This window comes from Drosophila subpulchrella, chromosome 3R, assembly GCF_014743375.2.
Source record: "Drosophila subpulchrella strain 33 F10 #4 breed RU33 chromosome 3R, RU_Dsub_v1.1 Primary Assembly, whole genome shotgun sequence".
Classification (NCBI taxonomy): Eukaryota; Metazoa; Arthropoda; class Insecta; order Diptera; family Drosophilidae; genus Drosophila; species Drosophila subpulchrella.
Window position 1 is genome coordinate 7,771,616 of NC_050609.1, and position 26,709 is coordinate 7,798,324.

General features: G+C 41.9%; 3 protein-coding genes and 1 non-coding gene across 10 annotated transcripts; 2 read left to right on the forward strand and 2 right to left on the reverse strand.

Moving 5' to 3' along the window:
• Positions 1-947: 947 nt before the first annotated feature.
• On the reverse strand, positions 948-3,179 carry LOC119550254 (phenylalanine--tRNA ligase beta subunit). Its single transcript, XM_037858834.1, has 5 exons — positions 2,996-3,179; positions 2,866-2,921; positions 2,645-2,802; positions 1,239-2,584; positions 948-1,179 (listed from the first exon to the last, which is right to left on the reverse strand). The coding sequence occupies exons 1-5, from the start codon at positions 3,051-3,053 to the stop codon at positions 1,028-1,030; spliced, it is 1,770 nt and encodes a 589-aa protein (XP_037714762.1). The 5' UTR covers positions 3,054-3,179; the 3' UTR covers positions 948-1,027.
• Positions 3,180-3,772: 593 nt separating this feature from the next.
• Positions 3,773-23,309, reverse strand: LOC119547652 (myosin heavy chain 95F). Of its 5 annotated transcripts, none has more exons than XM_037854615.1 (18): positions 22,977-23,309; positions 9,870-10,064; positions 9,085-9,158; positions 8,894-9,023; positions 8,667-8,828; positions 8,340-8,602; positions 7,875-8,281; positions 7,060-7,804; positions 6,569-7,001; positions 6,260-6,501; positions 5,977-6,197; positions 5,688-5,918; positions 5,270-5,314; positions 5,050-5,094; positions 4,656-4,776; positions 4,471-4,588; positions 4,305-4,406; positions 3,773-4,240 (listed from the first exon to the last, which is right to left on the reverse strand). In XM_037854615.1, the coding sequence occupies exons 2-18, from the start codon at positions 10,054-10,056 to the stop codon at positions 3,963-3,965; spliced, it is 3,804 nt and encodes a 1,267-aa protein (XP_037710543.1). In that variant the 5' UTR covers positions 10,057-10,064; positions 22,977-23,309; the 3' UTR covers positions 3,773-3,962. The 5 variants fall into 5 exon arrangements, with proteins under 5 accessions (XP_037710543.1, XP_037710526.1, XP_037710552.1 ...); XM_037854598.1 differs by lacking the exon at positions 22,977-23,309 and adding an exon at positions 14,293-15,027; XM_037854624.1 differs by lacking the exon at positions 22,977-23,309 and adding an exon at positions 10,204-10,327.
• On the forward strand, positions 16,754-16,837 carry Trnal-uaa. Its single transcript has one exon. It is a non-coding gene; the product is annotated as a tRNA-Leu (tRNA).
• Positions 23,310-24,174: 865 nt separating the features above from the next.
• LOC119547680 (prolyl 4-hydroxylase subunit alpha-2-like) lies at positions 24,175-26,512 on the forward strand. Of its 3 annotated transcripts, XM_037854643.1 has the most exons (8): positions 24,175-24,376; positions 24,441-24,592; positions 24,693-24,843; positions 24,895-25,088; positions 25,163-25,749; positions 25,805-25,855; positions 25,923-26,091; positions 26,152-26,512. In XM_037854643.1, the coding sequence occupies exons 1-8, from the start codon at positions 24,189-24,191 to the stop codon at positions 26,253-26,255; spliced, it is 1,596 nt and encodes a 531-aa protein (XP_037710571.1). In that variant the 5' UTR covers positions 24,175-24,188; the 3' UTR covers positions 26,256-26,512. The 3 variants fall into 3 exon arrangements, with proteins under 3 accessions (XP_037710571.1, XP_037710582.1, XP_037710590.1); XM_037854654.1 differs by lacking the exon at positions 24,175-24,376 and having other exon boundaries at positions 24,393-24,592; XM_037854662.1 differs by lacking the exons at positions 24,175-24,376; positions 24,441-24,592 and having other exon boundaries at positions 24,699-24,843; positions 24,915-25,088.
• The last annotated feature ends 197 nt before the right edge of the window (positions 26,513-26,709 follow it).

Sequence of the window (26,709 nt, forward strand, 5' to 3'; positions counted from 1 at the left end):
ATGATATGTAAAAACACACTTGATAAACCCCCTCTTGCCTGATCTAGGGCCGCACTACCAATATGCACGAGTGAAATCCGAAACCGGAAACGGGCCGAGAAAATGGTCAAAAATGTGGGTCTTCAAGCAATTGCTTTGTAAAATTCTAGAGAAAAAACGATGCTTGAGATATAATGCTTAGAGAATCGTTAAATGAGCAACCCACGCATAACCACACAAAACACAAAAACCCGATTACAAGATATACTTTAAACGATGATAATGAATAATGATGAATATGAAAATACGAAATAAAAGATAATATACATAAGCATGAAACTACTTTTTTTCTATTTTTCAATGTTTTAGCTGCAAGCAAATAATGTAATGAGAATGTGGAGATGATGTTCGTTTAAGTTATTTGATACAACAAATTACGAGAAATATATATACCACATACACATACATACACCTACATATATGCCCGACAGGACCCTTATTCGAAAAAGCAACAAACAAACGTTTTTGTTGACAAACAAAAAATATACAACCGAATAGCTGAGGAAATACAGCCGTTATGAGATGATGCATCCTTGATTGAGAAACCGTAAACAAAACGATGAAATGAAAAAATAAACAAAAAGCATACTGAATAAATGTAGAATTTTTTTCAAGCGAAAGAAATTGAATTCACATAGATTTATTAATTTAAAAATTAATATAAATATACTTCAAATATGAAAAGTATGAAAACAAAATAAAGCAAACAAGAAAAACAAAAAAACTACATATATTAAATACACACATACTATATGAGTATACTACGGATTATTATTACTCTTATAATTATTATTATTGTATTGAAGGAAAAATATAAAAGAGAACATTAAACAGCATAAATAAAAAATTAAAAACGATGATCTTAATTTGGGAATTGGAAATGGGGATAGTAAATTTTTGCTCAAATATTTTTTATAATATATATTTGTGATAATTTATTTGTGAACTTTTTGAAAATGTTGAACATTTTGTTGATCGATTAAATCTGTCAGACGAAGGGCTCAATGGTGAACTCAACCGCCGAACAGGGCGTGGTGAGCTCGAAGGCCTGGAGCACAGTAGGATGCAGGACTCCAATCTTGCCAATGACAACGTTGTCGTAAATCACATTAGCACAGCGACCAGGGAAGTAGCTGGGATCTGAAATGGAGATATCACTGATGACTGTGAGCTGACAAACGCACTTTTAGACAACTCACCCTCAGCGGCTTGCAGGTAATATCCCTTAGTTACGTTCGCCGACTTCCAGGGCACGGAGAGCAACTGCATCACGCGATCCAGCAGACCATGGACCACCTCGAAGCCAGCTGTCTTGTTGCAGTTCACAGCGCACACCCTTCGCTCGTTGCGTGCTCCAACCTCGGTGTTCTCATCCGTAACCACCACGTCGCTGATCTCGAAGAGCTTTAAGGGTAGCGGCATCTTTCGATTGGCCACCAAAGTCTTGAGCAGACCGGGTAGCAGGGTAGTGCGCACCACCTGGAACTCCAGGGTCTTTGGATTGCCGACGTGGACAGCCGGCAGGGCCTCGATGTTCTTGTTTAGCTTGCGTCCAATGTCATCTCGAGAGCAGAGCGTAAAGGTCAGCGCCTCAGTGAATCCCGCCTGAGCCACTTGTTCGCGCAGTTGCTCGGTCAGCTTGTTGAGTGGGAATTGCTTGGCTATCTGCATGAAGGCAGGCAGGGACTTCTTAATGTTATTATAACCAAAGGCAATGGCCACATCCTCGTAGATGTCGCAGGCATGGATCACATCGTGCCGCGTGGGTGGGATTTTCACCACCAGCGAGTCGCCATCGACCTTGGCCTCCAGATACATGCGTGTCAGCATGTCGGCCAGCTTTTCCGCCGGCTCATCTATGCCAATGTATGCATTGGCCCGCTTCACCGAGATCCGCTCCTCGCGCACCTCCAGTTCCGGATAGGAGAGTACACTGCCATCGGGCTGCACCACATCGCACGGCTCCACTGTGAACTTCTGGGCACAGTGCTCGGAGAAGAGGCACACGATGGTGTCCAGCACCACCTTGGCCTTCGTTCGATCCGTGGCAGTGCACTCGATGAACACGTTTTTGGTCTTCAGCGAGATCTTGGAATGGTCGCCGTTGATAATGGGCGGCAGAGACAGCACTACTCGATTGGCATCGTAGATCACCGGATAAACCGGGGAGTCCCGAATGATGGGCAAGTATTGCTTCAGCTGGGCATGCGTGGCGTAGAACTCCATCAGCTGGCTGCCAGTCATCTCCTTGGTTTGGTTAAGTGGCTTGAATTTGATCTGTTCTGGGGCCAGAGCCTCGTAGCTGAAGGGTCCCTGCAGGGTGTCCAGATCGTGGGTTCCAATGGCTACCAGGGTGCGCTTGCGGCAGATGTTCTGGTGCAGCTTGTCCTGCAGATCGATGAAGCTATTGTAGGAGGCCTGCGTGAAGGTCACGTTCCGTAGCACAGCGGCCACGGCATAGGGACGAATCTGGGCCGTCGAAGGGTCAATCTTGAGCACCTGCCTCTTGGCGGGCTCCACAAACTGGAACTTGGGAGGTTTGAGCCTGGTAGGAAAACACTTTTAGAGGGTTTTTTTGATAAGAGTTCAGTGCTTTGCAACTTACTTGCCCTGGAACACCAGCAGACCCGTGACCAGACCCTCCAAACACAGCAGATCGTACCGGTTGGCAGGAATATCGATTCTGTAGATGATCTCCTCGCTGGCATTCGCCGCAGCTGCCACATCGCCCTGTTCCTTGGTCAGCATCTGCTTCTCCGTGGTCTAATATGGTTCATTTGGTAGTTATGACTAGGTGTACAATCTATTTTAAGGCGGAGCACCTACCACTTCATCCAGCTCCAGTCCGAAGGCAAAGCATAGGTCCTGGAACTCATCATCGGCTGCGGAAAAGGGGTAAACATAAGTGTACTCCACCCGATGAAAACGTGATTACACGTGGACTCTTCAAACTCACTGTAGGTTTTGCCGAGCGCCTCGAACAGTATATCCCGTTTAACTCCAATGGTAGGCATGCTGAATTGATCGCTTTTTAATACGGGTTGGCTTTAAATTCCAAATAAATGGATGAAATACAAATTGGCTTATTTCACACCGGGAGCGGAACAGTGTTGCCAGATGGTGGAACGGCGTACAACCAAGTGCTTGTTAGCCAGCCCTGGTTTTCAAGACAATGTTTTCCTTTTCATTTCTAGCATTTTGTCATCGCTAACACACAAGGCGGGATTTTTAAAAATTTAAATTCAACGAATGTCTTAAATTCAACGAATTTAACAGATCTTCCACTGCAGACAGATGATTTTGTTACTTTTGAATATAGTTTATAAATATGTTCACAACCATGACCTCCTTTTGTTATTTCTTTGGTTTTTAGCCATTATACTATACAATGGGTACTAAATGCGTCAACATTTCCTCAACGGGTTATTTTAAGGGGCACATCACTGGGGCCCGGGAAAAAACGAAAGAAATGTACTTCAAATATTTATTTTTAAAATACTGTAAAATATATATTCAATTATGTAAATACATCGCAGTGAACTAAATACACAATTTAAATAGTACTTCGTTAAATACTAAATACAACTTGCCGTTTCCTCTTACATCATAAGATTCACTTAATCAGAGATATATATTTGTATAGCTAAATGTATAAGGCCCCCACAACAGTCCGGGCGCACAAAATGAGCGGATAAAGAAACATGGGATCGAAATCAAAATCAAAAGCTCGACATTCATTATAGAATATTGTTATATTTACTAAAAATGTTTTATGGACGTGGTCGCTTTCAGTAAAATTTGACTGGCAAAAAACTTATTTTGGAATTTCGTTAGTTACTTAATTTGTTGACCTGTTGACCACCGAAACGGCAACGTGTTTGATTAATGCAGTGCCTGTTTGTTGTTTGTTTATAGACGTGGGTCTACTGTTGTTTCTGCATTGCGGCAGCTGGCCCATTCGGCTTGGCGCCCAGATTCTTGTAGGCCTTGCCCCCGTTTCGCTCCCACTCGCGGTTGAACTCGTGCTCCAGGATCTCGGCGCCGCGCTTGCGCGTCAGACCCGTCTCCTCCAGGCTCAGTTCGCACATCTGCATGTCGTCCGTGCCGGCCACCAAAAGAATTGGCGGCTTGTCCGCATGCAGTTCCATCTGCCGAGCGATCCACTGGCCATCAAAGTGGGCATACCACAGACCGCGCTTGGCTGTAGGGGATATTATATTCCATTATTAGTATTATATCATAGTATCCCAACACAGGACACTCACTGTTGTCCGGCGCATTGGCTCGCATGAATGGAATCCGGAAGTAGCGATGTTGGGCCGTCACAATCTCCTGGATTGGCTGTACCAAAGGCGGCTGCTTGAAGGCTGGAATAGGAAATAGGGTTTATAATATTTCAGTATTTTATGGTGTTTAACGAGCTCTACTAACCTGCTTCCATGACGCTGCGTGGGGCGCGCTCGTTCTCATCCATGGTGGTGCGCTTGCGGTTCTTTGCCTTCCAGGCGTGGTACACCTTCAAGCGGCGATGGAACTCCTGGCGGCAGGCCTATAAACGATACCAAAGGTTTTCTAGTATATATTTTTCAAAAAATCTAAAGGTCTTAAGCTCTTACCTCCAGCAGCTCAATATCACAGGACGTGTTGATAGCATCACGCAGCTCCGAGTATTTCCACTTGGACAAGTCGTACTTCTGCTTGCCCAGGGCCTGTTGTTGGGCCCGCACATTTTCCGATCTACCACAGGAATAGTAATATCAATTAGCACCATTTTAAATGAGGTAAAGTAATACATCAGCGCAAGCAAACAAAGTGAGTCATTGATGGCATTACATGTTCATAGTGACAGGATACAAAAGAATCGAAAAGTCAACAACTAAAAGCCAATGGGAGTTCTCTAGTAGTAGTAGTATATTACAAATGCTTTGGATTAGTGGGCATGAGCTCATTACTTTAGGTGTTAGTAGTACATGTTAGTATGAAATGATTTCAAAACCAGCACCAACTCACTTATTCAAGTACCGCGAAGCAATGTTTGACACAACTTGTGAAAAACTTTTTCAAAAATATACAGAAAGTAAGAAAGTTAAAGAAGTATAGAATTGTTTGTTGATTTGTTTTTTTTGGGTGAGTCATTGTCCAATTAGTGTTTTTTTTTGGGAAAGCAAAGAAAAGATTGACAAAATTTACAAGAGTTGGAGACATAGGTAATTCATAAAGCGTGCTATACCTGATCAGTTTGTTGGAACCCATGGGAGACGCGTCATTGACACCACTGTGTTGTGTTCGTTGGGTTGGATTGTGTGTTGGGTGGTGGTGTATTGTTGTGGATAGTGTGGAGTGGTTTCCGTGTGGGGGAAGAGGAAAAAGTTGGTGAGTTTTATAAAATATTTAAAGGCTTAATATCTAACATATACATATACATATTGACAAAAAAGCAGTTCTAATCTGATATTCTTAGATGTTCTTTCAGAATATTTAAAAAATGGCTTATATTATATAAATTTTTATTGTTTTTAATATCTATTATATTCAAAAGTATCGTTATTCTCAGAAAACCCCTTTTAAAAAATATGTACTATACCCAACCCCCTTATAATCTCAAAGATAGTCTTTGCCCTAGTGATTCATACGACATAATCACATACTTGCGGATAACTGGTGGACTATCCTCCACCTGGCCGTTGGACTCGTTGGCCAGGCGCAGGGCCAACTCGTGATCACGGCGTTCCTGTTCGAGCTGCTGTCGGTACTTGGCATCGTCCTTCGCCTCCTTCTCCAGCTGCTCCTGCAGCGCCAAGGCGGCACGGCGATCCTCCTCCTCTTGGCGCAGGCGCTGAACCTCGGCAGCTTTGCGTCTTGTTTCCATCTCCGCTTTTCTGTGGATTTCAATAGAAGTTAGTTATAAGTTAAAATCCCCCAAATCCCAATACCCACAGTCGCTTGTTCTCGATCTCCTCGCGCTGACGCTGCTCCTCCGCCTCCTTGGCCGCCCGCTCGGCCTCCAGGGCCTCTTGGATCTTGCGCAGACGCTCCTGCTCCTCGGCCTGCTGTTGCTCCTTGAGCTTGGTGTTCAGATCCACAGTGAGTTTGTTCATGTTGGCCATGACCACGGTGTACATCGAGTCCATTTCCCGTTGGGTAATGCGGGGATTTAACTGTGCGGAGGACGGGAATCACAATCAGTAAGGTATTACAATAGGAATTTAGCAATACCCACCTTGATTTTTTTAATGGCATCGTCGATCTGCCTGTAGATATCATTAACCCCACTAACGATCTCATCACGACCCATCTTCAAGCCGCTGGCAATTTCGATGGTCTTCAGGGTATTGGTCCGGATCTTGTTGATCTTGCCAATTCCCTGATAGCGCGGACGATGCTGCTTTCGGGCCAGGAAACCTCGGGCTATGCGCTGGGCTATCAGGACACACTTGTTGCGGTAGATGATTCGATTGCGCACTAAGGAGGTCGAAATGAACATAATTCAAGAGGAGATTATATTGAATGTTTTCAGAGAAAAACTCACGCTTGATCACGCAGAGGGCTCCCAGAGCGGACTTGACCCAACGCGAACGAATCAGCCACTTCTTGACCTTGGCCACAATGGCCAGCATGTTCTCCGGATCCGAGCGCATGATGCGGTCAAACTCCACGAATTTGCCCGGTCGGAAGAAGACCTTGGTGATGCCGAACTTGAAGTCCTTGGCGCTCAGGTTGAGCGATTGGAACATGGCCTCGCAGAAGGTGCGAGCCGGCAAGGAAACCAATTCCGGTGGGAGCACCGACTTGTACATGCTGTACAGATCCGCGAAGAGAACACGCGAAGGGTAGCCATGCTCCATGAGCTCCAGCACGGAAATGGTACCCGAGCACTTTAGTTGGGCCAGCGCCAGGCTGCCCTCGAACTGGCGATCGATCATCTTGCTGTTGGGCTTGATGCAGCGGATAAAGTTGGTGCCCTGAAACAGATAAACATCCATTAGCTTCGGGTTCAAAACAAGAAACCCTTATACCTACATTCTGTTCCAGTTTCTCCATGAGCTCACCCAGCTGGGTCTTGAACTTGGAGCCCACGGATATGAAGTTGAGCTTGCCGCGCACCGAGGTGCTGCTGCCCGAGGGGAAGAGGGTCTGCAGCAGGGGATTGTCGCACTCCTGGACCAAACCCTCCAGCGAGGCGTGCAGGGCATCGTTGTTCTTCTCGATGAATTGCTCTGTGTTGTAGCAGACGGCGCCGGCAAAGTGGCGCACCAGGAAGCCCTCCTCATCTCGCAGCGTGCGGTGGGCCTTCAGGCGCGAGGACCTTGGCAGACCCAGGCGGTAGTGATTCGCCCAGGACTTGTGCACCTCGGCGGTGAAGTGCGAGTACGAGGGCTTCGGCAGCTTGGACTCCTCGTCGAGCAGCGTGAAGATGCCATTCGACTTGGCCTCGATCAGTTCGATGATGTCCTGGTTGTCCGTAAACGTGATCTCCGGCACATTCAGTCCTTCTCGCTTGTACAGTTCCTGCTCATTCTTTAGGATATTATCGTTGAAAAACTTTTGCAGCTTCTCATTGCAGTAGTTGATGCAGAACTGCTCAAAGGAGTTCACCGTGAAGTATTCAAAACCAGCGATATCGAGCACACCGATGTAGAAGTTAGAGGCCTGGAAGGGAATGCTCTGGTTGATCAGGCCTACGATGCGATCGAAGAGGCGACTGTAGATGGCCTTGGCCAAGGCATCTCGAGCATTACTAGCCTCGTAGATCTTCAGAGGAACCCTGGATATAGAAAGGGTTGATGGGTTATTTAAGTACTACTTTTATAGGTCTCCCAAACGCAGATCCTTACATGATCACCGTGCCCTTGAAGCCGCCTCCCTTGCTCTGCATCACACGGGACACCAGAGCCGTTCGCAGCTCCGTCTGATCCACACCCAACAGTCCACTGGTGATGGTCAGCGACTGCTCCGATGCCTCCGACACCTGACAGCCACCGCGCACATCGTCCGGAATCTCCTCGAAGGCAATGTTGCCCAGGTGGAGCACAGCAGCCACCAGAGAATAGATCCCCAGCTTCTCGGCATCCGACAATCCCAGGCGACCTAAGGCCTTGTCCAGGTTATGGAAATGCTGGTAATCATCGATAATCGGATCCTTGAGCGGACCCTTCTGCTGGTGGTTCTTCGACTTCTGAGAGCCCGGTATGAGCTGCTCCGTCTTGGCGTTGGCGAAGTACTGCGTGCACCCAGAGAGATACTGCCAAAGAAGAGAGACCGTAAGAAGGGGAATGATTTGAGGATCCCAAGATCCTTACCCTATAGTCATCTGGCTTGCCCAAACTCAGCTTATCTCGTAGCTGCTGTGGAGCTCCTGCCAGGAGCATGTAGAAAACATGGTAGTTTCTTTCCTCAGCACTCTGCGTGCAGATACGACTCTTCTCCAGCAGATAGTGAGATATATAACCACCGACCACCTGGCACTTGGCATCGTAGTGCACCTCAATGAACTTGCCGAATCGCGAAGAGTTATTGTTCCTAGTGGTCTTGGCATTTCCAAAGGCCTCCAGCACGGGATTGGCTAGAAAAGGATATCATATTATCATGAAGAGGTAACCCTAACAAGGCATTCTTTCAAGACCTACCATCCAATATCTTGGTCTCTATGGGTCCGGCACTGTCGTGCGAATAGCACAGGTATTTCAGCAGGTATTTGGTGGACTCTGTCTTTCCGGCACCAGACTCGCCGGACACGATGATCGACTGCGACAGCTTGTAGACCCGCATATCTCGTATGGCTTTATCCGCTGTTGGTTAATATTGAAAACGTTAATATACTCCTATATCATTAACATATATCCAATCCACTCACCGATGGCAAAGACATGAGGAGGCAGTTCACCCAGAGAACGGCCATTGTACTTCTTAATGGTATCGGGTGCGTAGAGCTCCTTAATCTCACGATATGGATTCACGGCTATTAATATGTTGGCCACATATGTCTGCAAAATAGGTTCTCAACTTAATTCCATTTCGGATGCTTCTCGTTTATTAAGTACTCACGTAGATCTTGTCTTTGTAGTAACGTGTTTTCAAATTGTCCAGAAACGTGGCCTCGTTGAGTAGCATAAGTTCGCCTGGAACATAAAATCATCTGGGTTAGTAAAACGCCTGAAATTATACGGGTTTTACGGCCAAATCCCCCGACCACTTTCACCCGTCCGTCTGAAGGGTTCGGGGGTCAGGTAAGCAAGCGTAGCTAACGATTGCCTCATTCTAGGGCAATGTGGTATAGGGTTAAGATATATTGTATTTCACAAGATCTATCGCATTACCCTACGTGTGGGTTTCTCTCGCTCAATTTAAAGTTAATCCACTGAAAAACGTCGCTCTACATTTCTGGTCTCGTTTACGTCAAAGCGATCTTATCGGGTTGAAGATAAGATGGCTTCCTACTGCAGAAATATATGTGTTTTATATCATTGATATGGATTCAAGATCATGAACGCTCGATATTTTTATCTTTACGCAACTTAACTCTTTAAGCGATTTCGCTTTCTTGATTCATACTAAATGTCTCCATGGCAATTTATTGAATATAGAAAATATTAAAAAACATTTAAAAACTTGATCTATGGAGAAATATGATTATACGAACTTGTTTGGGTTGTGAGTATATTTTTAAGAGGAGATTAGAAATATCTTTCAAAATCAAAGACACTGTTTTGGTCCTTCTTTCACTTTCTGGCCACACTTATATAATACTACCGGCAAGATAAGGCCCCAAAACGGTAGCTTCGTCATATCTATATTATTTTTTTTTTGTGTCCCCAGAACATAATACTTACAGTTGTCATCATGATCCTGGGGCCCCTCGCAGGAGGAGTGGATATCATCGAAGTGACAAGTGCGCTTCGGATACTTCCGATCGGTGGGCGTAACCTCGAACTCCTTGGTGCCGATCTCCGTGATCCGGCCCTGTATGTAGCCCTCGGCGGCATCTCGCACCCACACCAGTTGGGTGTCCTCCAACATTTTGCGCACTGTAATGGAAACGGGAAAAGGCGAACATGAAATTGTAGCGATTTTAAAATAAGAGGAATTAAATAGTTTAGTTTTACATTGATTATGTCAGGTAACACCGTATGGCGGGGCAATATCAAAGCGAAAAATCTTATCTACCTCGTACTACCAATACTGAGAGAACCGAGAAACCGACCAGGAACGCTCCTCACTGGTTGAGTGTGGAAAGACAAGTGAGTGGAGCGATCGGTTCGGCTGGAGAGATTTGTGCGGCTCTCGCAGAGTCATTAGGGTTACCGGTGCCGGTGTTTTACGGCCATTCTACCTGTAAGTCCCTCTCTCTCTCTCTGGGCTCTCTCTATCTCTTGTGGAACTGGAAGTGGCAGTGGTATAGGTAGTACTGCCCTCTCCCTGGTAACCATTGTTCTCCAACTGCTGTCGCTGTGGCAGTTTCTGTTTTTCGTCTGCCTCTGCTCATTTCGCCTTTCGTTTATGTCTATTCGCTGGTTACCTTTCTTGGTCATGCACTGCCTTCTGACTCATGGGCGTAGTGTGTGTAGAGCAGTTGATAAGCCCCACATTAACAGTCGCGGTCGAAATAAAAATACTGCTCTTAGCTGTCTGTTAATTTTCGGTTTCACTATTTCACTATCTTGATTACGATCATGAGTAGAAACAATCTTGAAGAGGTTTTTTTTCAGGATCTGAACATCATATCTCAAAAGATAATATTAAATTGGATCAGTTTACATTAGTTAAAAGTTCAAATATGTGATAAGTGTGACTTTCATCTTAAAATACACCAGTTCCCAGTAGACAGCGACATTTTTATAACTATAAACGGGAACATAAATATATACATATGCATATTCAACTCCCCTTAGGTGTACGGCCTTGTCGTACGATTTGCCAGACACCTAGCATCATTCGTTTATATACGTATCTATATAGGTATGTACAAAACCGCAAGCTCTCATTTACAGCTAGTTTTGGAGCCGTAGGCTCTACATATATCTCTGCACCTTCCCAGTCCCAGTCCGACATCTGATTTCGGTAAGCGAGACAGTGACGTTGGTATTATTGTTTTAGCGAGCGCGTCAAGGTGAAATCCATTTATTTTGCTCTCGCTAGGTTAATAGTGCCTGCCCTTTTCCCCGATCTCTTTCCAGTGCATTCAGATTTTCATGTATAATGTACACACGTAGTATTCATTTGTTATTGCGACAAAATGCTCTCGAATTTTAGGGGAACTGTGGGGGAACAATGGCTTTTCTGTTGGGTCTCAGTTCGTATACCCCATCTCCCGCGTTCATCAAGATAAATTTGCCGCAAAGTGCTAAATTATTAAATGATTGTTAAGCCTTATTTTGTTTTGCCTAATGAGTCAGTTTGGTCTGTGTGAGAATCAAACGGAAAGATAGAGGCACAATCAAGTGACTACAATTCTGGTGATGCTGAGATACTGGTTTTGGTGCGTGGGTGTTTTTCAATAGATCTGCAGTTATAGATGTAATTTAGAAAACGTTCAGTGATGACAGATGTTTACAAAACAGCTGTTTGAGAAATTGTTTGTTTGGAAATTCATCTTTTAGTACTTCTCCAACTCTGCCTTTCACTTTTTAACCACTCATGACATTTAATTTCAAGTTTATTTCCTGAAATTCATTGGTAACGACTTCAAAAATAACGGTCTCAATCGAAAGATTCATTTTGAAAGCTAAAGAAAGATTTCCTGTTCTTAACTAACGAATAGTTATAAAAGGGCTGATTAACCAAATGCATTGTATGTTGACTCATGATACCTTTTAGTTCACATAATAATTTAAATCCAAGAATTCGGGTCCCGACGATCCCATTGCATTAGGAATTAAGTCAAGTCTTATCGATCCAAATGAATTTTGTGCAGTTAACAAAATGACTCACGTTGCTCGAGTGAACTGAATGGCTTATGCAGCATTAGGGTGGATATTAAATGAGACTTCAATCTCATGCTGATATCGAAGTGTTGCAAACAATTTATGGGCTGCAATGTATCCATCATAATTAGCCCAGTTTGTGGAAAGAAAGAAAGCGGAGCTTAACCCCGTCCATATGGTTGAAATCGCTTTATAATGTGCCCAGGCAAATTAACAACAATTACTCAGACAATTTAACATAATCTTAATTATGCAGCAGAGAGCAAAAAATAATGATTGGCAAGGCGATGATGGAGGGGGGCCTTATTCCATATGCAAGACAAGCTAGTCCCCACAATCACGGCCACGTTGTCGCCTTCTCCTGGGTCTTGGGTACTCCGCTTTCGCGTATGTCTGGGCCACTTGAATCTGCTGCATGGGCATGAGATGGCGGCATAAATTACAAATTGCGCAAAAAACAAGCACACACAGAGCATGCAAAAAAAAAATATATATATAGAGAAGAGTTGACTAGGAACTGGAGGTCTTAAAAAGAAGCCAGCGTTTGATGGCCGTTTATGGGCGGCAGAAGAACTGGCCCGGCTGCATTCTTGGCGACGGCCAGGCATGGAAATGCAAGCCCCAAGTCCCCCAGATTCTCACTCTTTTTTACACTCAAGGCGACACCAGGAAAAACGTTCTTTCCGGACTCTCAACATGATTTCTTGGGACTTGCATTTATAAATAAATGGAAAGGTTATGACTATTAAGATGTGCTTTAATTTCTTAATACAAATACTTCCTACCTCTTAACATTCATTAAATATAAATATTTTATAACACTTTTTACACCAATGTATTAAAGGGTTCAGTTGTTAAATTTATGAAGAACATAAGGTCTTCATAACGATTACCATTTTTAAAATATTATACTTAAATAAAAAATATATCAGAAGTATTGGTTATTATTAAGGACATTTAAGACATGATTAACTTTGAGATTGCCTATTAAAAAAGTATTTCGAAAGTTACTTTGCTAACAGTAAGCCAGATTAAAATCCCTTAATTTTAGTTATGATGAAAAGAAAATATTTTTTCCAAGTGAAGACGATGCAACTAAGTGTGGAAGCAGCAAATGACTTGGCGGCGTAGGAAATGCTTCAAGGCGACATTGACAATGGACGAGAGCAGAGGCGAAGGTGTGGAAAAAATCAAGAAAACACAGGGGCGGAGGCCTTCAAAAGGGCTGATGAGCGGAGGGGTCTGCACATGGCTAGAGAACAGCCAAGTCATGTTCAAGAAGCTTATGAAATGTGAAGCCGGACCGAACCTTTTGTGCTCCTTAAATGATGAAGTGCAGCCTGAATGGGCGACACCTGCTGCCGCTAACAGGCTTATTTGGTTTTGGCCAGGGCCCACCGTGCGTATACGTAATCCGAGCACATGCAATGACCCCATGACCCGCCACCCAAACCCTAACCCAAAACCACCTCCGAATAGCAATTAGCCAGAGGCTTAGCCTGTAAAGCACACGCCTCTGCGTGATTTTCTTGAAAAAAAGGAATAGAGCAGACAATGTTTACTTGCGAAAATTGGTCAGAGTGGGTGTTTTTTGGGTGTGATATCATCGTTTACTCTGTTCATAGTTTCGCCCTCTTCCGCTAAAAAAAGCAGAAACATTGTTGCGTGCCAGAGTTTTATTATTGTAATTTTCTCCGCTTTTGGGAAACTTGCGCACAGTTTTCTGTTTGTTTTCATTAATTTTTGGTGGGCATTCGTCATTGTCTATTCTGGAATTAATCAGCAGTTGCAAAAGTGGCAAGTCACCTAGAGCACAATGCATTTTTATCGTGATTAAATGCTTTATATGCCTTATAATTGTGACCGATATGCAGAAGTCATTATAGATTTTTAACCTTTCTTATAAAGTACCTGCTTATTTTATAACTCTTTATTGGTTTTATAGATTTAATCAGGTAACTCTCCAATCAGCAATGTGTTTTTCATCAGAAAAAAACCTATACTTTTAAATAACACTATTTTAAGTAAAGTCCTATGAACTGTAGGTAGTTAAAAAATGTAAAACTTCTATAAATCATTCTAAAATATACTTTTTCTTAAGCCTTTAATATAAATGCAATTGCTTTCTGCAAATTAATTGAGTTAACAATCAGTTACTCATACTAAATGCATTCTAATTACGCTTTCACACGAACGTTTCAATTATTAAAACACCTAATTAAAATCGTTTATAGATCACCAAATGAAATTCTCAAATAGAAGTCATTGCCAACTCTTAATAATGTCTGGCGATAAGATTGTCGGACAATTAAGCCAAGTTAATTGAACTCACCCGTGCTGGCCGAGTGCGCCGGATTGTTATTGGCATAGAAATCCATTTTGGGGTCCCTGACTGCAGTTCTGGTTTGCCTTAATGGGTTAATTGCAGTGCAATGCACTGGAGCAGAGGCTTTGGCACTCAAAAAAAAATAAAGTAAGGGGAGGACTACGGAATAAGGGTGACGGGTGAGTCACCTCGGGGGTTGACTGTATGTGAAACCGTTCGGGATGAGACTGGTTGTATACTGATTATTTGACTACCACAAATGCTGCAGGCAGTGACAATTGATTTTCACTTTGGCGCTTTTCACTATCGATTAAACACTTTCCACTGGCTGGCAAACTTTGGCCCATCCGCGCTGGATTATCCAAGAGATGCAGCTCTTTTCACTTTTAATTCTATTTTCTCGCTTGCTTTATCGACATTTCAAAATTTTGCGGAAATTTCTGACCTACATTAAGAGGTAAACACAATGGCAGATCGAAAGCAGACGCGTTTCGAGATAGATATATGGTGCATATATCATGGAAATCAGATGCGCTGATGAACTTTTGACTCCAAACGCAACGGGCAATGTATCTGTTATTGTTGCTGTTTGCAAGGATGATGATGATGATGATGATGATGTTTCGACAGCTGCTGTTGCCGTGCAGTTTTCACCCAGTAACCGAGTTCTACGATTCGGGCAACCGCCCCGAAAAAAACCGATTGGGAATTATAAGAGGGCGATTCACGTGGCGTGGCGACTGCAGCAAATGCACGACATGCACTGCCGATTGCCGGATTCTGGGCAGGATGACCGACCTCCATCAAAACTCGGGGTTGCTCTGTGTATCTCTGTATATCGTATACGACATTCGGCTTCGTTGGCTGCGAAGTGCGCCGAATCCGCAATTACCGATGTCGGCGAGTGGGTGGCACAGTAATAATTCCAGCTGCGTGCCAGGGACAAACCTTTTTTTGTAATTCTTTTATGATTCGAAATGGTTTACTGGCTTGTGTCCCAATTCGGGAGCGGGTATAAACAATGGCCCCCGAACCAAACACTTGCCCCAAGTGCGGCGGAGTCATCGGAGCCGCTCGATGTTGCACCAGGAAGCCTCGCGGCGATGCAGCGTGAATAACAACTTCCGGATTTGTCTACACCGACAGCAGGGGCCAACCTTTTAGCTCTTTAAATATTATGTTGATAAGTTATAACTAAGATAGAATTTTTCATCCAATGTCCCCCTTATGAACGACAGCAGGGGCCAACTTTCTAGCTCTTTAAATATTATGTTGATAAGTTATAACTAAGAAAGAATTTTTCATCCAGTGTCCCTCATATCAACTATAAAATATAGCTATTCTATTGCATTTTCCTTATTTTAGTGAATTTTGTTAAATAGATCGTTTCTATATTTTTTTACTATCTATAATATGATCTCATAACAGAATTTTGTGAGATAATATAAGTACGGAGAGCAAATCTTGTTACTTAGCTTATTTACTTTGGATTCAGTATACATCTTAATAATCATGATCCCATCTTTAGGTACTGTTCCTAACTCCTTTACTTTCTTCACTTCAGTTGTATAAACTATTGTCGTGTATATGTTCCCTACTCTTTAGCTATCCCGCGGTGCCTATGTTTCACTCCAATTGGCAAATTGAGTTATTTATACACCATAGACGCAACAGCTGCTTGACGGGCATTCAACAAGGGGTGTTATATGGTATGTACTGCTTATAATGGGCTACATGGGTTGGGTTCAAGCTTTTTTTAAGCTCTTCGAGTTCTAGTAAACAAAGCGATTAAGATGCGAAAAAAAAAACAAAACAAACCCGTGATGGATTAGCAATTCTGTTCCGTAAAGATGCATCTGATAGCGGCATTAGAAAAGCTTTCGCAAGAGCTTTCTCTAAACAGCGATGGAGAGAGTAGTTCGCTGGGCTGTGACGTAGCGAAAAAACAAATAAAATTATAGGGTTGCGGTTGGGGGAGGAATATACGTCCATTGTTTGCCTATCTACTGTTCTGTAATCGCTTGATCAATACCACCAAACGAAACGAAACAAAGCGAAATGAGAGGGAAATCGGCGAAAAAGTACGCGAGTGCAGCAAAGCATTCTATAAATAGACATACGATTTTAGCACTCTTTGCTTACGGTAGAAATTCAAAGATCCCGGGTTCGATTTCCCCTCAAGGATAATAAAAATATTTTTTTTTCCACGCCCATTAATTTTTTTTCCCAAAATCACTTGAAAAGACCTTAAATATATAGAATTAAGTAGTAGATAACCTCATTATCTCTGTATACCTTGGCATTACCCAAACAAAGAGATATACATATGTATGTTTTATACCCCCCACCTACTTATAAAAGAGGCAGAAAAACACCCCCTTTAGTCAGCATATCCGACCACCGCAAATGGCACTGGCAGCCAGGCAGCCGTTCACTTGTATAGCTCGTTTGTCGACATTTCCACACAGTCAGGTTGGCCGAGCGGTCTAAGGCGCCAGATTTAAGCTCTGGTTCTCGAGAGAGAGCGTGGGTTCGAACCCCACACCTGACAAGATAATAGGTGTTTCTTTTTTACTTTTTTTTGTAAATTAAATTTTTATTTTTAGGTGCCTTTTACTTATAACTAAGGATTATAGCCCTTAAAATTACAATATAATTTAAATTTAAATGTTAAGTTCTAAATGCTAATGACTTCGTGTGCACATTATAAATTTCTTCTGCTTACTCATAAAATAACTACAATAATGTGCTTATGATATTATCAGAATCTAATTTAAAGTTTTGTAATGTTCTGATAAGCTTTACATTGCGATAAGGGACTTGGCACAATTCTTAACAGAATTAAAAGTTACTTAGATCTTTGTTTACAACTAAAGGTGTATTAAACAACTTTAGAAGTATTTAGCATAGCACTAAGATATAAAATAAATAGAAAATTTCATAATTTGAAAATCCAATTTTATCATTTTATAAATCCATACAAGATATACTATGCTCCCCCCATAAATATTTGGTATATATATATATTTGGTATCAGTACATTTTAGATCCATTGGGGTTCTGGAAATGGCGTGTAATTCTCTGTGTCATGGAAAACTGTTCTACCGTTGCGGGTGACGAGGTTCAGCTTCCGGTTTGGCCAAAAGAGCCGCCGGGCGATGTCCAAAAACCAAAGGCAAACACAATATATGACCGTTGTTACTGCTGCCTTTTCTGAATAATTAATAATCATGTTGTTCGTTATGTGCCCATTGTTTTGGCATGGGCTTTGTTATGCATTCTGTTGCATTGCGCAATGCTCGTTGGAAATGGGAAAATGAAAAACAGTTAAAGAAATGCACACGACGGTTAAGGGCAATCGGTTGACCATAAGGGGCGAAACCTATAGGGCTAAAATTGAAAAAGGTTATAATTAATAGAGCCAACACATTTTCAGCAGCGTTGTTGCTTATTTGATTTGTCTCGCGGCAAAACTTTGAGTGATGTGAGAAGATGATCTCTCAAAAAATACTGGGCTTTTTAAATCAATTGAATTCAGATGGGGAAATTTGTAAAGAAAACGAGAAATAATTGGAGGAAATTAAATGTTATGAGAAGATTTAGATTTGAAATTTATCTCCCATAAAAATTTCAATTTATGGATACCAAATTGATTTCCTATAGCTTGAGAAATATGTTGGTTATCCAACTCATTGTCATATCTGCTGGTTTACTCCACTTGGTGACCTATTTCTGTTAGGGTCTCCCCTTTTGGAATAGCATATTTGTGCCACTTCCCGGTTAAAACACAACCCGAAACAAAGACAAGGCAAATGAGAAGAAGAAAAACTTTTGCAAACAATTGCCAGCATTTCATAACGAAAAACCAGCTCGTGTGCCATTCTACCACTGTGGAAAACCAAAACATTTCGACTTGCTTGTGCCTCTCACACAAAGGAAAATTAAAACAAAGTCGAAACGAGACGACGGCGAACCACGAAAATTGTGTAATAATTGCGACACTTTCCTGGGTTACAACCCATGAAGAACCGGAGGCAATTTGAGGCCAAAAGCGCTGAGAAAGAAGCTCAGCTCAGTTCGAACCGTTAGCGAATCTTCTTTCTTCTGCGGAGCACATTTCATTGGAATCCAATGAGCATTGTTGGCCAGATTGGCATTGTTTGCACCGTGCTAACCAACGAGAATCGATCTCCTATGATCCCAAAACCAGTTGCGTTCGCCATTCCGGTCAGTTCCTTGACCATGTTCCGATATCAATATCAAGTTCAACCAGTCAAGACGGGCTGGCTCACGTGATCCAGGAGCCCAGGGAAACGGGTCCGCGAGGATGGAGGGACGCACTAACGGTGCGACAGGTTCAGGTTCCGAATCGGAATCGCGAATGTGCAGCGCGGGGGCCTCAAAACCTCTCAATGCACTGCAACAAATCTTAGTAACTTTCATTCACTTCATTGGAATTTTAGAAAAGACTACACCCATTAAAAAATGAGAATTAGAAGCTAGTTGTTTTATTTTATAAACTTCCTAAAAGATTACATTTTAATAAACGGAGTTGTGAAAGGTATGATATTTGGTGACCCAAACCTATATTTTAACAAAAATCATAACCAAAAATAATCACAAACAGTATACATTTTATGATCTTGTAAAAATATAGTTTCTATTTTAATAAGCTGAGTAGCGAAAGGTATAATATCTGGTGACCCTACTCCATTATAAAAGAGACCCAAACCTATATTTTAACAAAAATCATAGCCAAAAATAATCACAAACATAGTATATATTCTGTTCTTGTAAAAACAGAGTTTCTATTATAATAAACTGAGTTGCAAAAGGTACAATATCTGGTGACCCCACTCCATTATAACTCCATAATTACAGATCGAATACTCCCAATATTAGAAGGCGATTTTCCCTGACTGTATCGGTTGCATGGATTTACAAGGCATCGCTGGGCAACCAGTTGAACTTGTTTTGGCCGCAGATTTTGCAGCTGCCAGTGGCCACCAAATGGGAGCAGAGTGATGAGTCACTCCGGCTAACTAAACCAACTTGGCCCATCCAAATAGCCAAAAAAAAAAACGAGGGGTAAAATGGTCGAAAAGCAATTACACTTGCAACAATAGAAGCTGCAGCTGTAAAATTTATGGCCCAAACGTCACAGGAACATGATTTTGGTCCGCACACATTTGAAAAGCGGGAAACGAAACGGTGACGGGGCCAGAGTTCACTGTACCGTAAAGCGTTGGCAAGCAAAACGCTGAGCATGCGCAAAAGTCACAACCGAAACAAGTTTTCGTAGCGTTTTGTTTTTCCAATCTTTTTCTGTTATTTGCCATCTCTTTCCGATTTTGTTTTGTTTTTATTATTTTTTTGTTATTTTTTTGTAGTTTAGTTTTAAGTTTTTCGTGAGGGGCTGCCCCACAAATGCAGAGTCGAGTGCTTTTGGCTGCATCGCGAGTTCAACGACTTCGGGATTGTATAAATAAAACTGGGGGAAAGGGGGATTTAAGACGAAGAAATGACTCTCGATAGTTAAACGCCGAGCAAGTGGAACCAATTAATGCGGTGCGGACCAGTCAAAAGAAATCCGAAAAAGCCGGAAAACTACCGACAATTGAAAAGCGTTTTTTGTGAGCCAAACGGCAATTAACGCTGCCCGCTTCCTACAATTCGGATATGCAATTAAAATGCAAATGCTAACCGCCGACAGTCCAGACCCAGATCGAGCCTGGGTTTTAGTCTCATTCCGATTCCGATTCCCATTGCCATTGCCATTACCCAAGACATTTCCAGACGTTGATGGATTTGTGTGATGGCATCATAACTCATTTTCTCCAACACATGTTCACAGATTTTCCATATGGTGTAGACCTGCAAGTCGTTACTTTGCACTTGGCGGATATTTAAACTGGGGGAAAAATGGGGGAACTGAGAACTGGGAACCATTTAAAGGGTGCTCTCCTCACTTTGTTTATTTTGGGGTCAACATTTCGGGCCTTTGTCTCCGGACCCGTGTTAGCCAGCCTTTGTTTTTATTTGGCGGTTCGTTATCGCTTCACATTTAATCTTATCTAGCTTCTCAGCGCAATTACTTGTTTGACGGCCGCCAACCAAATACAAGGAAAATATAATTATTTTTGTCAGTTCCTTTGTAACGGGCACAATACTCGCATATTTATTGGCCAGGTAACCCCCGAAACAAACCAAACAAAATTAACCTATCCCAAACAGTCGAGCCTCTTTCCCATCGAAAGCTTAAACTATACAAATCTATTTTCAGTCTCTTTGTTTTTAAACGTATGTTTGATGACTACAGAGTTATAAATAGATGGGATGTCATTAATCAAACGAAAGTAACAGTCTTTGACACAGACATAAATAGGGAAAGAGATTTTGAGCTCCGAAAATTGTCGAAATATTACCAAACAAAATGGTTATTTGCTAACTATAGAAATAAACTTTACAATTGATACTATAGGAATTGTATTTAGGTATAGGGTTTTTATTATACCATAACACTGTTTCTTTATTATTTACTTTTAAAGACAAATCCATCGCTATCAATTTAAGTAGTTTCTTATCACAGCCCAACTACATTCCAAACCCTAAGCCCTTTTGCAATGAGGATACGATACAGCTTGAATCACCGTTGTTGTTCGTGACATAGTCTTATCATAATTTATAATATTTTTCGAGCAGGAAACTGAAACGGCACTTCCCTTACGATCCCGCCTTCATAAATATTTTAATCCAAAATTTTATAAGCACGTGTTGCGTTAGCCCCAGAGCTAAAAGTAATACATAAAACAAGAGGTACATAAAAAACCCATCAGTAAAACCACGATAGGAGTGAAATACATCTTGAATTATGCTAATCGACTATCAAAACAAAAGCTGCAATTAAACCACACACTCGGCTGACTTTCACTGCGAATCTTTGAACAATCGTCGGCCGTTTCGGTGTTTCTCTTTTTGTATTATATGCAAATTGATCTAACGCATCTCGAGTCCAACTGGTGGCCACTCCAAAGTGGGTTTTGCGTCGTCCGAAGGCCTTTGTTTTGGAGGAGCTGCCTGAACCAGGGTTCAGGATATAATACGCCATATAAGCAGCTGTCGGCGGTGACAATGGATCGTGATCCTGTCAGCTGTGTGGCGCGTGTTGAACCCAGTTCGCCATCCGGCGAGGGGGTGGTCCTGCCGGGCGAAAGGGGGTTGCACGGGGTCTGAGTGACAGCTAGGGGTATGCAAATACGATCATACCTCCAGCGGACCGCAGAGGATCTGGAATAATACGCCCAACACGTCGGAACAAGCACACCCTTAAGGGAATATTGGAAGCAATGATACGCGAAAGCTCCTAAAATTAACTACTATAGGTTTATACCAATGAAAATGTTTACAGATCGAGTGATATTTTACTTTTAAGAAACTTATTTCATTCTTAACGATGTGATTTAAAGGTTTCTCAAGTTGAAACGGACTTAATGTTAGCACCCATATTAACATTCTTGTTTGCTTTTTACCATCGATCCCTTTTTGGAAAAGGAACCCTTCCTCACCCCCGAGAAAAGCAAATACCCTCGCCACATGAAAGGGTATTGTCGAACCCGTTTAATTGGCTTTAAAGTGCTCAGAATAGGATGGGCACGTCTGCCAACATGGACACGCATGCGCAAAGGAGCGGCGTCATCCTCGTCAACCTCCTCCCTGCTTTTCCTTATAAATAAACGAAATGTGCCTCGAATCGAGAAACAGACTGTCGATCGTGGAGAACCAACCAACGACACTTGTATTCCTGGACGGGGGCTCCAAGAAATGTTTCCTCATTTCCGCACTCAATTAAAATGGTCGAGACACAAATCTATCTTTGAGTTTGCTTTAAAAACACAGCAACAACAACTGCGAAGGCGACGTTGACATGGGGCAGCATTTTGCCTGACTCTGCCTATAAATAGAATTATTTCTCTCGGTTTTCCAGGGTTTATGTACACATGGAATGGTTGTGGGTGCGGGATGTGGATGTGAATGTGGTAGGAGGACAGCTGTGGGAATTGTAAGAATCGGTGGTGACATTTGCAGTTGCGACTGCGCTCTCTTGCTGTTCGATTCACGGTCACGTTTGCCCTCGAACCTTCTCTTCCTTCAGAACAAATATTATTGAAAAACGGGGGGTAGTACTTGTACATAAACAAACTAAGACAAGGGTCATGTTTTACCCTAAAAACAAGTCATTGCTTAAGCCCAAAGCTCGTTATATGATATTATGATGATATGATATTAAAAGATATTTATTTAGGAAGCGATAAATCAAAAAGTTTTATCTTTATAGCTACTTGTCATATGAATAAATATGATCCATAATAAAATTTCACTAAATTTCCTAAATAATTTTTCTCTTTTTGATATTTTATATATATTTTTCACACACTACCAAGACTGTGTCAAAAATCACACCACCCCTAAATAGGGTATTATCACTTCCGCATTTGCTAATCGATTGCTTACATATATGGGTAACCGATTTTCGTGGGCAAGAATTCGCCAATGTCAGACATTGCGAAAAGCGCAAGTCAACAAAAACAGCCAGAGGCCTTCACAGGTGAGCACTCACAATCTGGGGGGTTCCAATGGATTTAGCCCCCCGTAATACCAGAACCCAATCCTCTGGAGATAGAACCACTTACCTAAGGACTGGTGCAGATCTGGCTGGGCAAGTGCTACTGGCAAGTGGGGATTATCTTTCCGGGGACGCACACAGACATTGAGGAAGGAGCCACCCACTTGGAATCGATCTCCTCCGTGGGTTTCGATGGGTTTCTCAAGTTGGATTGTCTTGCGCTTAGAATTTAGAACTTGCAATTTTTTCCAACGCGACACTTCTCCGAAAATTTGTTTTGAAAACTTGAAGTATTTTCAGCTGGGTGTTGTGTTTTTGTGAGTTCAAAGAGCTCAGTTTCAAGCGACGACGAGCACGATCGCGAACCGTCGCGTTGGGATTACCGGGTCGAAGTGAAACCGCCTGTCAACAAACAAACCACTTTTGTTGCATTTCGAAAAGCAACGGCTGGAATTAGGGATGAGCAAAATATATTAAAGTGTCAATATATCGATATTTTTGAATAACAATAAATATTTATCGTTATATTTTTTCACCTGATATATCGAATATCGCTATTTTATTAAAATATATCTTTGATATTTTATAATTTATAGAGTGAGAAAGCCGCCACTGAAATTAAAAACGCGAAAAAGTCATTTCTACATTTCGCAGCGTTAAAATTGCTGTTAATGAACTGACCAAGCTGCGAAAACCGCCACAGAAACGCGTTGAATCAACAAGTGCAACAATAACATTTAGCGGTTAAGAGCGAACTTTGCTTATGAGCGGGAATTACTTTTACCAGTTTGAAGTACATTGTTGTATGGAAAAGAAAGGAAAGAAAAACAACAAGTAGCGGGAAAATAGATGAAAGAGAAAGAGAACGGTAAAAAAGAGAGAGCACTCGCGCAACAGCTGAGCGATAGAGATGCAACAAAATTCGATAGTACTCATGGGTCAGAGAGATGGTCTCTAATCCTCTATTGTTATTTTAGTGTGACCAAAGGCTTAAGATGGCGCGTGTTTTAAATATGTATACGTTACTGTTCAAAACCATACAAAATATTTGCCTCACTTTTCAAAAACCCCAACGTTTGCTCTTTTGCGATTACTAAAGTTCATGTATTTTGGAGCACCGTCTAGGAAATATCAGTGTAAAAAGTACACATACTTCATAAATTACTCCATTACTATTATAGCCTGAGAAATGATTCGTTCTGCTTTTTCCGTGTCTAAAACGCATCTAGTTAGACAAGTAGTTAGTTTAACTTGATCGTTTCTCCCAGTAAATCGCAGAATGAAAAGCCTTATAATAATTCTGTTTATCTCGGTGTTATCTGACAAACCAAGTTTTGTGCTTAGCGATCGGGACTATTCAAGTTCCACCGCCGAAATGGTCAGACTACTTCGAGTTAGACAGTCACTCGCCTCAGTGCTTTACGAATATGCAGTGAAATTGCAGAAAAAACTGGAAACGCTCGAGTTGTGAGTTAACTAATTGAAAACCGGCGGGCCAAGAAGATTCTCCGCTGATCATACAGTTTTCCAGAGTAATAGAACAGATGCAAACGGCACTGACCAAGTTTGAAACATGGGGAATTGGCCAAGATTTCAGCGCTATCAAGTCGTTCGCCCTTCTAAGACACCTGCACCACGACTGGCCAAAGTGGTTGAGCTTTATGCGGCAAAATGATGGAAAAGGTATTATCCATTAAATTTTCTAAAAAAAATGTTTATAAGTAATTTTAGTTATTTGAAAGCTTCAACCTATTTCACGGTCTGTTCACCTATTTTATTTTAGCCGACATAGAAAACATGGCAAGTCTTCGAGAGTATTTGCCCTCGAAAGATGATTTTTCAGAGGCAAGGCATAGCATTTATCTTTTAGTCAGTATGTATGACCTTAAAGTTCATGATCTTTCCCGAGGACGTATAAATGGCAGGCAATATAGGTAAGAAATATGTTTCAACAAGCTTTTGCTTAAAGCATCTTCTCTTTAAAGATCTCGTTTGGATGTTCTAGACAGTTTCGCTCTGGCAAAATTTGGGCATCAGAAAGGATATTATCTGCAAGCGGCAGATTGGTTTGAAATGACCGAGATTTTCTATTTTGTTGCCTTTTCTAAACCACTGGAGGTTATGGGCTTTTACTTTGCCCAAGCATGGCAATTATATGCCAGAAACCTTTTAGATATGAGTAAGTATTTATTCTATACCTTAATAATAATATTATATTTCCTAGATTTTGAAGTCGTGTTTGTATCCTTCCAGATAAGAAAGTTTCCGCCTTGAAAATTCTGAGAGAAGCCTTGACTTGGGCATCATACGATATGGTCATCGAACGACAAATAAGTCAACTGAAGAGGGATCTCTATCAGCTGGGAGAAGCAAAAAAAGATCAGTATGAGGAGTTTTATCCCGCCCACAAAGAGGGATGTCGGGGTCTTTTTGAAGATCCCAACGACTTAAGCTGCCATTACGACTTCACAAGTCATCCCTTCCTGCGATTGGCACCATTCAAGGTGGAGGTTCTCAACGAGGATCCATTTGTGGCCAAATACTATGATGCGATATATGACAGCGAGATTTCGGAACTAAAGAATATTACCATTCCGATTATGACACGATCGTCTACCGTCGATAGAGAGTCGTATGAAATGAAAAAGAATCCTGGTCGCACCTCCAAAGGCCACTTCCATCGCGCAGATTCCAGTTGGGTAGTTAAAAGTATCAATCAAAGGATTAGCCAAATTACGGGATTTGGTCTTCGATCCAAGAAAACCGGCGATAGTCTCTTGGTGCTCAACTACGGTTTGGGCGGGCAGTATTTGCCCCATTACGATACTCTTGGCGCAAATGTGAGGCATAGTAGTTATCTTAAAAAACATTCTTATTTTAAAATTGTTTATTCAGAGTACAATATTTATCTCGGAGGGCGATAGACTAGCTACCGTGATATTCTACGTAAGTTGGGTGTACTTTGGTTTGTCGAAATGGCATAAGTATCCAATTATTTCCTGATTCTTTGCAGCTAAGTGACGTGGAGCAAGGTGGCTTGACAGTTTTCCCCCATCTCCGGATCAGCCACACTCCCCAAAAAGGAACCGCTTTACTGTTCTATAACCTGAACCCCAAAACCCTTCAAAAGGACAAATACTCTGCACACAGCGCCTGTCCCGTTTTAATTGGTTCCAAATGGGGTAGTTTACTCAGCTTACTAGTGAGTTCCCTAATACATTGTCTGTGTTTAACTTTAATAGTTTCCGCCACCTGGATATATTCTGCGGATCAAATGTTCCACTTACCCTGCGCTCTGCAATATGATAACGATGATGATTCATTTGAAGATCTTGAGGAATACTAATACTAGTAAGCCGGCGGAAGAAAGAGATGAGGGTGAAAGAGGAGGACCCATTGTATCGTACGATTTTCCGCCTTTGATTTTGCGCCCTCATAATGGGACAGTGCCACGCTTACTAATTGAGCTCAATTGAGAGGGGTTTCTATAGCCGGTACTGGTAGGTTCTAGGGGTATATTGACTGTCTTTAAATATAAGAAAATCTTATGTTATCCCCTGATGCTAATAATAATTATAATAAATTCGGTTTTAATAAATTTTAGCCAAAAGTTTAAATACATTTAATACATTTTTAAATATACATTTTTCTAAAGAACTCTTGGTTGTAGTATTTTTAACAATTGTTTTTAGTACTTAACTTATGTTGCTTAAGTGTTTTTACCAGACCATAATATATACAATGAGAAATAAAATCTGCAAGCTGGGGGAAATTTTTATATAGACCACTAGTAAGTATCT

What these genes read in the sequence shown, in the direction of transcription:
- LOC119550254 (XM_037858834.1), bottom strand. Translation starts at nt 3,053, where the DNA reads ATGCCTACCATTGGAGTTAAACGGGATATACTGTTCGAGGCGCTCGGC. An exon ending in GGCGCTCGGCAAAACCTACA is followed by an intron (nt 2,922 to 2,995) that starts GTGAGTTTGAAG and finishes CCTTTTCCGCAG; the next exon opens with CCGATGATGAGTTCCAGGAC. An exon ending in CTGCTGGTGTTCCAGGGCAA is followed by an intron (nt 2,585 to 2,644) that starts GTAAGTTGCAAA and finishes TTTTCCTACCAG; the next exon opens with GCTCAAACCTCCCAAGTTCC.
- LOC119547652 (XM_037854598.1), bottom strand. Translation starts at nt 14,338, where the DNA reads ATGGATTTCTATGCCAATAACAATCCGGCGCACTCGGCCAGCACGG. An exon ending in GCAAGCCAGATGACTATAGG is followed by an intron (nt 8,282 to 8,339) that starts GTAAGGATCTTG and finishes CTTCTTTGGCAG; the next exon opens with TATCTCTCTGGGTGCACGCA. An exon ending in TGGAGAAACTGGAACAGAAT is followed by an intron (nt 7,002 to 7,059) that starts GTAGGTATAAGG and finishes TATCTGTTTCAG; the next exon opens with GGCACCAACTTTATCCGCTG.
- LOC119547680 (XM_037854643.1), top strand. Translation starts at nt 24,189, where the DNA reads ATGAAAAGCCTTATAATAATTCTGTTTATCTCGGTGTTATCTGACAAA. An exon ending in AAACTGGAAACGCTCGAGTT is followed by an intron (nt 24,377 to 24,440) that starts GTGAGTTAACTA and finishes ACAGTTTTCCAG; the next exon opens with AGTAATAGAACAGATGCAAA. An exon ending in GCGGCAAAATGATGGAAAAG is followed by an intron (nt 24,593 to 24,692) that starts GTATTATCCATT and finishes ATTTTATTTTAG; the next exon opens with CCGACATAGAAAACATGGCA.